Consider the following 12,483-nt stretch of genomic DNA (forward strand, 5'->3'; position numbering starts at 1 on the left):
GGAACAAGAATGAAAAGTCCTGCGGTCCTTAACGAGCGGCCTTTAAATATGTCCATCTAAACGTAGTGGAAGTTTTTGCTACATTATGGTTTCCCCCAAATCCGGGCATTTCGATATTGTATATTTTCAGTCGGGCCCCTCTTTCAACAATTCCCAAGACAGCCCGAGAGAGGCTTATCGTTAGCCGTATGGAGGGGGAAGAGGCACGTGACCAATGACTTATATAAATGTGGGCACACACAGGGCGCCAACACAGTCTTTCGTGCCAGGGGCTGGTGACTAGCTAGTGATTTTTTTTTAATTTAAAAATAAAATAAAAACAACAAGATTAAAAAAACGTTTTCTTTGACCTAACTTTAACACATTCAAGAACGCATCATGAGGTCGTACTTTGTGCTAGCGGCCATCCTTCTCGCCGGTACGTAGATTTGATTTGAATACATTCGCGAATGCGCGTCCGAGATTCAAATTTTACTGTACAGTGTGACCCAGTGCAGCGGCAAGTGTGTGACAAGGGTGCAGTAAATATATATATTTATTCCTTCAATTCGGTACATTATTTTATTAATGTAATTTTTTATTAATGAAAGTAATTTCGTTGGTAAAATAATCCACCGAATCCAAGGAATCGAGGAAGAGAAAGAAAAAAAGAAAAATAACAAAATCGCAAGTTTACTTACAATCGAGAAACTTTACTTCTAGCATATCGCGGCTAACAGAGAATCAAATAAGAGTGTTTCACTCATTATTAATAGCTTTTTAACGACTGGTTTCGCCGAACACTGCACTTACCAGCCTGAAAAACATCCGCCTTGTCGCACTTTCGAAATTTTTTTTTCTATGAAACTTTGAGTAAAAATGACGAACCCACGGTTAAATGAGTCAATATTAAATGTAGCTAAAAAAATTAAGAGTAAAAGGCGGGAGGAATTGGACCGCATAAGAAACGAGATCGGGCCCACTTTTCGGGCCAATTTGTATCCCACTTTTGTATATAATGAATATGAAAGCGAGCATAAGTTACATACGCAGAGGTATTTTCGTTTTGAGACGGAGATATCGTACACGTACATACTCATGCGTACGAGTGGTATAAGGTATAAGGTATACGTATAGGTATAAATACCTACGTGGGCATTTCTGAGGTGCGCACTGCGAGTGAACGGGATGCTGAGAGACCGCGATCGCGAACCGGGCCTAAGAGTGAAAGTGTCTGGCGAAAGTCTTTGTACAGCCAACCTTACGTAAGATATTTAGTTATTCATAAGGCCCAGCCTACTCGGAGTCGCGCTCATATATGCTCGTTAGATAATAATTCGAGAGATGGAAAGAGAGAGACAGAGAGAGACGCATTGCCACATATTTCATGCACGATTCTTCACCCAGTTTTTACAAGCCTCGCGGACCGCGCATAATCAGGAATCACCATTGGCACGTTGTAATAATTTACATCCGAAGCGACGATACATGCATAATTCATCAAGCATGCAGAACCGTTCTTCGCAGTTTACTGATCCATCTTTAGCCGTGCAGTAACCGGCTGGTATATAATTCACTGATCGAGCGGTAATTTTGTTATTATATTCCACACGACTCGAGCCCGGGCAAGAGGAAGAAAAAAGAAACCAGAGATCAAAATAGACGCCGTGTATCCTGTTCGTTACGTAATATTGCAAACTATACCCTTTTCGTTCGATCTCTCAGTCCGCGTATATTCGCTCATAATCTATTGACAGTAAAAATCTTTCAGCCGCCTGCAGTGCTCAGGAGAGCTTCAAATGTCCCGACGACTTCGGATTCTACCCTCACCAAATTTCCTGCGACAAGTACTGGAAGTGCGACAACGGAGTCGCTGAACTCAAGACCTGCGGAAACGGACTCGCCTTCGACGCGACCGACAGCAAATTCTTGACCGAAAACTGCGACTACCTTCACAACGTAAAGTGCGAAGAGAGGACGCAGCTCGAACCGGCAATCAGTGCCCCGCACTGCTCACGCCTTTACGGAATCTTCGGCGATGACGACAAATGCGACGTATTCTGGAACTGCTGGAACGGTGAAGCTTCCCGCTACCAGTGCAGCCCTGGACTCGCCTACGACCGTGAAGCCCGTGTCTGCATGTGGGCCGACCAGGTCCCCGAGTGCAGGAACGACGGTACAAATATTTTCCAATGTCGCTTATACACGTTTCGACGACAATTTTTAACGTACTTGATATTTTTTCCTCTTGTATATACATCATCGACGGCACGGTTGATTTGACCCAATCGGAAGTTCCGTGAAATTCCCAAAACAGTAAAATCACAGTATATAGAGAAGTGCAAAAATTTGGAGAACAGAATATCATACCGGAAATACTTTATTTCTGTGACTTTGGTCAATAGACGCAGAACAGAGTTCGACCCGTTCTAAAAACGGTATTTCAATAATATCGGTTTCACAGAAGATGAGTTTAAATTTTAATCGAACAAAACATTTGCTTGCAATGTTTTCGTTTTTTTTTTTTTTTTTTTACACGCGAGTCGTAACGTTTTCGAAGAATTAAACCTTGATGAATCAGAACGCTGAAAAAAAGTACAGCTGACAATTTCGCCCGACGATGGAAAGCGTGAGTTTGCCCGACACCGTGAATTCACCAAAAACCAGCGAGTAGTACGATCCAACAACACGTCAGCCGAGCGAGTAGAAAACGAAACAGCGATCAGCCGCGTAGTAGTAAAATCTTATATGGTCAGCCTCGGTTGCGAGAGATGCTGGTCGGCCGGATGGGTGAAAACGCGCGTGTCAGTCGGAGTAGTAGAACCGTGCCTAATCAGCCGCGGTATGCGGACGGCGAGCGGTTAACGGCAGTAGTAAAACCGCTGTTAGTGAGCCGCGAGTAAAATGGCCAAAAGTTCGCGTGGCATTCACTTCAATAATATCAGCGATGCCGTTGAAATGGCATTGCCAAAATTCGAATGTCATTTTACCGCGAACAAAAATCTTGCGGCGTATGACCGGACTATTGATCAGTGAATCACAAAAACATGCGCACGAATCTATAAGGAGAGAATAATTGACGAACATTGTAATTAAATATCCACTCATGTATTTTTGCTCATCAATCATTGACGCTAAATGGAATATTTCCCATCCGTTATTGCAGAGGTTGCCGGAGGATTCACCTGCCCAGCTGCCGGCGAAGTTAGCGGAGCTACCGGAAGCTTCTCCAGACACGCTCATCCCGAAGACTGCAGAAAGTATTACATCTGCATGGAGGGTGTTGCCAGGGAATATGGTTGTCCCATTGGTACCGTATTCAAAATTGGCGACAGCGATGGCAGCGGCGCCTGCTCAGAACCCGAAGATGTTCCCGGATGGTGAGCAATAAATTAAATTTCAGCTACCGCATACTGGTGATATTTTTGTCTTAAGGTATACATGTGGTTTTGGGAATGTAGTTCTATGTTCTCCCTGGTAATTACTCTCACGGTATTTGTATACTTATTGCATTTTTAAAAGCGTCCATACTTTGTCAACTGTTATCTTATTCTTCGATGTCTATTTTCTCTCTCACACTTTTCGTTTCTTCTAAAGTTTATTAGGCGAAAAACTGAAGCACGAACGATTAGCATGTCGATGAATGATGTACCCGGTTTTGTATGCACGTTTACTGTCTCTCAATAATCGTGCATCAAAATACGGTGCTAAACGTGGCCCTCGACTGAATCTGAACTTATTGTCAATTCATAGTGTGCCTAGCTTCGACTAAACACAATTGTCTTAACGTGCGTAACTTTTTATTAACCATTAATCTTGGAATAATACCTCTGTCTCTGAGACGAAGGACCGAATTGCATGAAAGCGGAAAAAACCTACTATATGCTTATAGTAAGAAAGCTCGCCGTTCAAGAGTTCGCGATGTTAATTTTCTTACATACTTGGCACGTTTTTGAAAGGCATGCGAAGCTTAATCTCGTGCTAACATCCCAGTTGATGCCCACGTATGTCCTTCATTCCCCGATTTCCGGTTCTGCTTTGCAGTGAGGATTACTACGGTGATTTGGACCTGAAGAGCATCAGAAAGAGCGAACTCTTGGCTGGAATCCAAAGCTCGGGCGAATCCCGAAACACCCCGAAGCCAAATCAGAGCAAACCCAGGCCCAACGCCTCCGTCCCCGCCAGGCCCTCTGCCCCTGTCACGGAATAATTTATTTGAACGATCACGAGTAAAAATATTAAATTGAGCAAAGAGTACTCGAGAAAGAGTGGGGTCCAGTGCTTAAATTATTACTACTGATATTCACAATTTGAATTTTGGTTTGAAACACTCTGAACTACGTTCTATTATTTTTTTTATTTTTCTATTTTTCTATTTTTATTTCCTTGGGCCCGTGACATCGAATCTTTGTGTAATAAATAACATCGACAAAACTCTTAATTGATGTACCCTTGCAGCAACCGAACAAAAAAAAAGAACTCCCCGAAAAAAACCCTGAACCCACCCCTGCTCACGTATTTTTAAATAAAAAGAAGAAAACACAAAATAAAAAAAATCTCAAAAATTAATCACCGTATTTTTCTTGTTTCGCTTCCATTACACGTTCACATAATCTCTCTATAATATGTATTTTTTATCCAATCTCCTCTCTGTTGACTATATTTTTTTTTTTTTTTTTTTTTGTTGCATGTTATTATAGTGATGTGGTGATGTGAAATGTGTGTAATACCTGTCTATTTACCTCGTTTGTGACTACATACCTACTTAAATAATGTCTATTATCAGTATTAAAACTTTTAATTCTAGGTATTCTCGTAGTTCCTCAATGTCTTGATTTTAGACGTTGTATATGCACGTTCTTCGATTTTACTAACGTGTCTAATTTCATCTGTTGTCTGCGGATCTTTTTCTGTGCTAATATTCTGACAATATTCCGGCATCGATGACAAGTCTGAAAATGATATCATCATTAGCCAGATATTGCTGATCAATTTTCTATTACCTATTTAGAATTTTATACAAGTCGAGGTAATATCAATAAAAGGGTAGGTAGATGGATAAATCTCTCTTATAATATTATCATGACTCCATCATGAAAATACTCATCATTTCTTATAGCTTTCTCAGAAATCTTTCCGCTAAGGTAATATTTATGAATATCAACCACATTTATATTTAATTGCTAATTATTCGGGTAAATCGTGCGTAGAACTAATAGTACGAAATTGATTGGAACGTTCTAAATTTATAAATACATTTCTTCAGTGAGGATTACTATGGAGAAGTCGATGTGAAGGCTCTGCGTAAGCTGGGATTCAGAAAATAGAACACTGTAGTTCCAACCATCACTGACGAAGCTCAAGCAAATGCAAAAGAAGATAAAACCGTCTGTAACAGTACTGTTTTACTTAACCTCCATTTTATGTAAACTGCATCTCTGGTCACGCTCTCTAGCTGTTGCAGCCTTCTCGCTGCAGTTCTCATGCATTTTTTGCCTTATGTTATGCATTATTATTATTATTATTATCATCCTTATTATGATATTATTATTATTTTTATTATTATTATTAAGAAACTACTCCCAGAAAAATAATCATGTTAATCGAATAGACGTTTATCTGTTCGTGAACCTGATAAGACAATTTATTTGCTGTGAAGTTCAATTTTTATCAATCTTGAATAAAATTTAGTAACCAAAGTAAATGATTGATTGACGAATTTTCTTCGGCTAAATAAATTTTTTAACAGGTACAGCATTAGATGACAAATTTTTTTCTGGGTGTAGGTGTTGATATGTTGTAAATAAATTGAAGAAACTTAATGAAAAAAGTAAGATGACTCGAAAAAACTTATTTATTCTCAAAGCATTTCGTTATTTAGTTATACGATACTTTTTTATCAAACGCAAATATCGCACAGTTTCAAAACCAAAATTTTACATTTACATGAATATCAACGGATTCATTCAAATTTCCTGGCACATTTCTTTTCCCGTAAAACCAATGTCGTCTACAACATGCAGAGTACGCTATATCTAGATATACAAATATGCGGAAATATCGTGTGCAACGTAAACAATCTTTACACATTTCTAGCTTCGCGAATATTTTCGACAGAACAGTACTCAAACATTATTGCACGCATTAGTGGTTTATGATCGGTAGGTTTAGAATGAACCCGCCGCACGAAATACTTCAACTCTCTCTGAAGACAGACGCTAATAATCTTTGCAATGGAAAAAAACGATTTGGTAAATTCTATACACAGGCATGACTTACTAATGCTTACGCGTGCCTAGCGATTCTGTTACAAAAGCTAAAAAACAAATATTATTGTGATGCTGATAAGCGATGAGTTTTGTAATAATTAGTTTTTTTTAATTTTATTTTTATTCTTTACCACAACTGAAACGCACCGATGTAATTTTATTACTATAAAGCAAACTTATTTTACATGAAAATACATATTTAAAAACTTGAGCCCCTTCCCTATTGTCATGTGCATTATATTCGTATTTATACAATACAGTATTATTGTCGACATTCACACTTATTGGGAAGAAACTGATGGAACTTTACAGGGTTTTTGTTCAATAAAAACTCGTCTAATAATCGAATCTCCAATAATTTTTACAAAACCACAGTTACAGCATATCAAAGAGTCTACAATATTGATAAAAATAATTTAATCTTCAATATTTTACTATTTTCTTGCTCTTCTTTTCTTCAATCGATCAATTGCAATATTTATTATATTCCTAACTATCATATAGATACAGTGCGACACGTTATCTGTCCCATACTTCTTCAAACCTGATTCTTGTCTACACAAATTCATTAAGGCCGATTGATTGAAATGTCTTGCGTTTGTGTAAAAGGCTATACAATATGAAATGAATAAACTCATGTGGCACCTGGAATCATAGGTTGCATACAATGATGCTGATCCTAGGTTTTGCATGAATTGTCTATTTCATTTATTTCGTCGACAATAACAAAAAAAAAAAGAAAAATCCCACTGAATGAAAACAAAACTTTAGTTCTTAATTCGAAGAATTTTTGTTTCATCTTCAGAAATTAGAGTTTTTTTCAATGCTGGAAGCCACAAGGTTTGTGCATCACTCAGTACTCTTCCAAATAAGGACCGGATCCACTTTCACAGCTCCAAATGTTCAATAATTCGCTTAATAATTGGTAAGATACTCGGATTTCGCATGGGTAATTAGGAAGACCATGCTGGATTTATTTTCGACTTTTTCTCGTTAGTTTATGTTTTTCATTATACGTACAAGATTCGCAGATGGCTCCGGTATCCACAATTTTTTATACGGGGGAATAAATACGAAGCGTTTCTAATATTTTCAATCTTTTTTTTTGTTGATAGTGCTAGTCCAGAATCATTGTTTAAGCCCAGTTACCTAGAGATTCTGCACCGACATTAATCTCTTCATCCAAATAATTTTTTTTTTTATCTAAATGCTACGAACTGCAAACGGTCACTGCAAGACTGCCGCGTTGGCAGCAATGCTAGGATTATTCACAACCTCCCCGAGGCTTTCCAAAAGCTCTTTTCTGTAATCGTCGAAGTCGCCGTCGATTTCGTTGATTCGTTGATCTTCAATGACGTATAGGCAACAACTCGTCTCACGAATGAGTCGTTCGTCATGAGAAACTATGATCACACCACCCTTATATTCGTTCATAGCCTCGGCTAAAGCATCAATTGATTCAATATCCAGATTATTCGTAGGTTCATCGAGAATAACGACATCAGGAGCATTAAGGCAGAGTTCCGCTAACGCAACGCGCGCTTTCTGCCCACCGGAAAGATCTTTCATCTTTATTGTATGAGCGTGGGAACTTAATCCAAATGTTCCCAATTGTTTCCTAGCTTTTTCATAAGGCAAATCGAAGAGTCTCATCAAGTATTCCGACGGCGTTTCTTCGGCTGTCAAGTGCTCTCCAGAATGCTGATCAAATTTACCTATCCTCTAAAAATTGAGGAGTGGTTAGTAACAAGCTAACCGACAGTTTCAATAAGAAAGCTCATGTTTCACATACCAAGCGATGATTTTTAATCAAATCTCCTTGTTGCGGCTCAAGCTTTCCAGTTAAAAGTTTTAAAAAGGTTGACTTTCCAACACCGTTAGGACCAACGATTGCTATTCGAGAGCTCAAATCTATACCAAAATCTACATTGATAAATAGCGGTTTCTGGCCCGCATAAGCAAACGTCACGTCTGAAATAAAATATTCTATGTTAGATTGATTCATATTTACTACTAAACATAAATGTCAGTATAAGTATCAGAAAGATGAGTTTACTATGCAGTCCAAGGATAGGCGGCTGCAACGGCGGTGGATCTGGGAAGCTAAATTTGACTAGATACTCCCTAGGCCTTTGCAATAATTCTTGGGGTCCATTATCATCTTCTTGCTTTTGTATTTTCGATTTGTTTTTCTCCTGTTTCCTAGTTAAGGCTTCCTTCTGTTTCTTCTCAGCCTGTTTTTTACTAGATCCCGAAGATTTTAAATCTCTCAACCGTTTTTCTTGCTTTTCCCAAGCCTTAATCTGTTCTTTACGCTTCTGAACGTACATTTTTTTGAACATACTATAATTTCCTTTATAGTAGTATAATTTCTGCTGATCCAAGTGTATAATGTCTGTGCATACATTGTCCAAAAAACTCTGGTCGTGAGATACTATCAGTAAAGTTTTCTTCCAAGCCTGGAGGTAATTATCCAACCAAATAACAGCGTTTAGATCTAAATGATTTGTCGGTTCATCAAGTAACAACAGTGTCGGCTCTACAAAAAGAGCCCGAGCCAATGAAACACGCATTCGCCAACCACCGGAGAAATTTTTTGTTGCTCGATCTTGCATAGCACGACTAAACCCTAGACCAGCTAAGATTCTACGTGCTCGAGGTTCTGCTGAGTCAGCGCCGATCGCCTTAAGTTCGTCATAAACCTTGAAACAAAAGAAAGGAAAATGAGCTATCACCAGAAAGTTGTAATAAGTGATACCTAAGTTCTGTAGTAATTAAAATTTGAAATAAATGCGAGTTAACCATGTTATATGTATAATACCTCCTGAAGACGTTCCTGAACCTTGGTATCACCCTGTTCTGCTCTTTCCTCCAGTTTTTTGCATTCTCCCATTAATTCTGTGCGCTTTACATCAGCTTTCAACACTTCTTCTACAGCCGGTGTATCATCTGCGACCACTTCTTGTTCGCAGTAAAGAATATCTATGTTTGGTGGTATGGCAAATGCTCTTTGTGCTATATGGCGAAGCAGTGTTGTCTTACCATGTCTAAAAGCAGAAAGTTAGTTAGGAATGGCTAAAGCTTCTTGTATAAAAATTTCGCATCTTCCAGACACAGGCACTTACTTATGTATCAATATAAAATTCAATACAAAAAATGGCATGGTCGTCAAGTGATCCATATGAAACGCTTTGTTCAAAATAGACAAATATATGCTTACCCATTAGGTCCGACAAGACCGTATCTTCTTCCTTGAGCAATTAAGAGACTAGCATTAGTAAAAAGATCTTTTCCTTTGGCGGCGATGCTGAAATTCTCAACTTTGATATCGACTGCATTATCTAGCTGCTGTTGGCCTCTGCTTTGATTTATACTCTGCGATACGGTAAAATTGGATTCTAATTCGCTGTGTCCTTGGCCACCTTTCTTTGTCATAAGTTCAACAGTAGCTTCATATTCTTGTTGTTTCTTCAATTTCTTTTTTTCCTTATGGGTCAACTTTACCAAGGATTTATCAATGGTTACTTCAGGCAGTTCCTCCATCAGCTTATCGTCACTTATAACTGTGACAAACTCTGGCTTTTTGCTATTCTTCTTATTTTTCTTACCCTTTCGCACCATCTGAGCAGTATATACCTTTTCACCATCCTCATCTGGATCTTCGGAGCCTAGCTCATCGGATAAATCTTCTAACTTGTTCTTGACTTCTTCATCTTCAAAGCGCTCGTCTTTCTTACCATTCTTTTTATTTTTCTTACCCTTATGCTTTGATTGGACAGAACTTGCTTTGCTGGTCGACTCCGCCTCTGATCCCTCATCGCTCAGTCGTGCGATTTCTTTAATTTCATCCCCTGAATTATCGGTGTCAAAGAAATCCGTTTTTTTATTCTTTTTGTTCTTCTTACCTTTTCGGGTCATCAGAGTGGTAACGTTTTTTTCTACCTGTTCATCATCAGAGTCTTTGACGGCAAGTTCGGAAATCTCCGCTTCTTCAGAAGAGTTTTCATCGTCGAATAAGTGATCTTTTTTAGCGTTCTTCTTATTCTTTTTGCCCTTTCGAACCAGCTGGGCAGCGTGAATTTTTTCGTTTCGATCCGCGTCCGAATCTTCAACGTATAATTCGTTCTTTTCAGCCTCATCTCCGGAATTCTCACCGTCAAAAAAGTCCCCCTTCTTCGAATTTTTCTTATTTTTCTTACCCTTAGAAACCATCTGGGCACCATGCGTTTTTTGACCAGACTTTTGGACTGGCTCTTTCACGCTCAATTCGGATATTTTTTCCGTTATCTGCCCCGCATCATCGTTATCATCGAAGTCTTCTCGTTTTCCACCCTTTTTGTGCTTCTTACTTTTTGACACCTTTTGGGAAGTACTCATTTTCTTCTTTGTAAAAATCAACTACGCAATCCTGCGACTATCCTAACCATAAATCCGGACCACAGACAACTGGATCCTCATGGTCACTTATCGCTCAAGACTCACTACCTAATTGAAGTTGTCGACGATTTTCCAGTCTTCTCACAACCAACAGCGAAAACAGTACTCGATCGCACTAGCTGGTGTTTTACTTTTGAAGCTAGCTTCAATATCCTTCTCTCTAGTTCGAATAGTGCTGCTACGGGTAGCGGTTAGCTTCCGAACCTTCCATTCACTAACTTGCTTACATGCGTTGTACCCGGGGCTAGTCTATATAATAATTTTTCGATGATGAAGGCACACCGGTAAAAGGATTCACTTACCATCACGAAAACCGTGAATAATACAGAGATAATAGTCTTATTTGTTGAGCCGAGAGATGTTTGTTTTTATGAGAAAATGAGAGATTAGGATAATTAGACATACATAAGAATAAAAAGAACACATATCTAAACAAAAAATATTCAATTCTATAGTATGAGGCAAATTATATTGACTGCAACCAAAGAATATGTATTTGAAACAATTAATCATTTGCAAAGCACTAGTGAAGTAGAGAAAAAGGACAGTTGCTACTAAAAATAATACAGTCAGCAGAGTGACAGTTACACCTATATGAATGCACTGACAAGGAGAGGAAAAAATTATTGAAATCCTTAAAAATATTATATAAATACTTACAACATTGATTGAACGCTTGTACAAAATCCTTTACTTACTATACAGCCCACGACTTTGATCCCCACGCCTCGTGCGCGGCTTGGACATGCTCCGCTTTTTCTCAGAACCAAAAAGTATGATATCAGCGCGCAAAAAACGCGGTCAAACTTGAGCACTTCATTATTTGTTACTAAATTCACTGAAGAACTGAAGGCTTAAAACATCAAGAGTTCTTTACTTTTTTATATTATACCGTATGAAAAATCGTCGTGCAAAAGGCGCATCCGATACGCGTGATTAATCTACGCGCAAAGATGAGCCACCGATTAATCTCTCGAAAAGACCTTGTTGTATTATTATTTGCCGAAAACTCCTATAGAAACACAGTCTACATCTACATCTTTTTGAATCCAACACATTGCAATCCAGATTGTTGTTCTCCCATGAGAATCGAATCTGCGAGAAAAGTAGGAAGGCATGCATTAGTGTGTGGCGGAATGGTCGGTAGTCGTTTTCGAGCGCCACATCTCTCACTATCTAGCGTACTACGGAACGCGACAGATGACCCAGAGATGCATTTTTCCCATTCAGCTGATTACAGAGATCAATCGAATGAAATGACGATTGATATTGGCTTAATAAAAGAATGGAATAAAAAGTGAAAAATAGTTGCCTACTGACAAGAAAAGGAAAATTAGACATGGTTGAAATTTGAACACTCACAAATTGATGGCTAGGATCAACAAAACATATTCTCAGAATTTCGTAGGAAAACGTCGCATGTCCTTGAAGATCACTTCGGATGTACGATGACTTACATTTTGAGATGGCGTTTTGTTGAACCAAAATCTGAGATGAGGTTTTGTTAAACTCATTAGTCGAAATGGTCTGAAAACTTTTATACCGAGTCCTTTAAGTCTTTAAGAAGATGAATCTCTGAGACCACTTAACGTTATGGATTACAAAAGTTAATAATATCGCGGTACATCGCAACTTTCCTACCCCTAGCCAGATTCCCTGAACGGACCCGCGAATGAACGAATATGTTGAAAAGAGGCACACTCACACGCACATGCATAAACTCCGCAACAGATCAGTGCTTGTTATCACCCCATCGAATTTTCCAATTCGAATTCACCAACCTGATGTTCGATTAACA

General features: G+C 38.7%; 2 protein-coding genes across 3 annotated transcripts; one reads left to right on the forward strand and one right to left on the reverse strand.

The window, feature by feature from the left end:
• The first annotated feature begins 254 nt into the window (after nt 1-254).
• On the forward strand, nt 255-6,974 carry LOC107226137 (protein obstructor-E). 2 transcript variants are annotated; one of them, XM_015666842.2, is made up of 4 exons: nt 255-418; nt 1,751-2,155; nt 3,146-3,359; nt 5,246-6,974. In XM_015666842.2, the coding sequence occupies exons 1-4, from the start codon at nt 379-381 to the stop codon at nt 5,304-5,306; spliced, it is 720 nt and encodes a 239-aa protein (XP_015522328.1). In that variant the 5' UTR covers nt 255-378; the 3' UTR covers nt 5,307-6,974. The 2 variants fall into 2 exon arrangements, with proteins under 2 accessions (XP_015522328.1, XP_015522327.1); XM_015666841.2 differs by lacking the exon at nt 5,246-6,974 and adding an exon at nt 4,024-4,548 and having other exon boundaries at nt 256-418.
• Nucleotides 6,589-11,079, reverse strand: LOC107226133 (ATP-binding cassette sub-family F member 1). The gene is made up of 5 exons (XM_015666836.2): nt 9,469-11,079; nt 9,070-9,295; nt 8,305-8,950; nt 8,041-8,219; nt 6,589-7,970 (listed from the first exon to the last, which is right to left on the reverse strand). The coding sequence occupies exons 1-5, from the start codon at nt 10,623-10,625 to the stop codon at nt 7,476-7,478; spliced, it is 2,703 nt and encodes a 900-aa protein (XP_015522322.1). The 5' UTR covers nt 10,626-11,079; the 3' UTR covers nt 6,589-7,475.
• Nucleotides 11,080-12,483: the final 1,404 nt, after the last annotated feature.

Source organism: Neodiprion lecontei, chromosome 3 (genome assembly GCF_021901455.1).
Source record: "Neodiprion lecontei isolate iyNeoLeco1 chromosome 3, iyNeoLeco1.1, whole genome shotgun sequence".
Taxonomy (NCBI): domain Eukaryota; kingdom Metazoa; phylum Arthropoda; class Insecta; order Hymenoptera; family Diprionidae; genus Neodiprion; species Neodiprion lecontei.

Coding starts and splice junctions, on each gene's coding strand:
- LOC107226137 (XM_015666841.2), top strand. CDS start 379: ATGAGGTCGTACTTTGTGCTAGCGGCCATCCTTCTCGCCG. Junction 419..1,750: donor AGCGGCCATCCTTCTCGCCG/GTACGTAGATTT, acceptor AAAATCTTTCAG/CCGCCTGCAGTGCTCAGGAG. Junction 2,156..3,145: donor CCCCGAGTGCAGGAACGACG/GTACAAATATTT, acceptor CCGTTATTGCAG/AGGTTGCCGGAGGATTCACC.
- LOC107226133 (XM_015666836.2), bottom strand. CDS start 10,625: ATGAGTACTTCCCAAAAGGTGTCAAAAAGTAAGAAGCACAAAAAGGGT. Junction 9,296..9,468: donor GGTCTTGTCGGACCTAATGG/GTAAGCATATAT, acceptor TTCTGCTTTTAG/ACATGGTAAGACAACACTGC. Junction 8,951..9,069: donor TTCAGGAACGTCTTCAGGAG/GTATTATACATA, acceptor TTTTGTTTCAAG/GTTTATGACGAACTTAAGGC.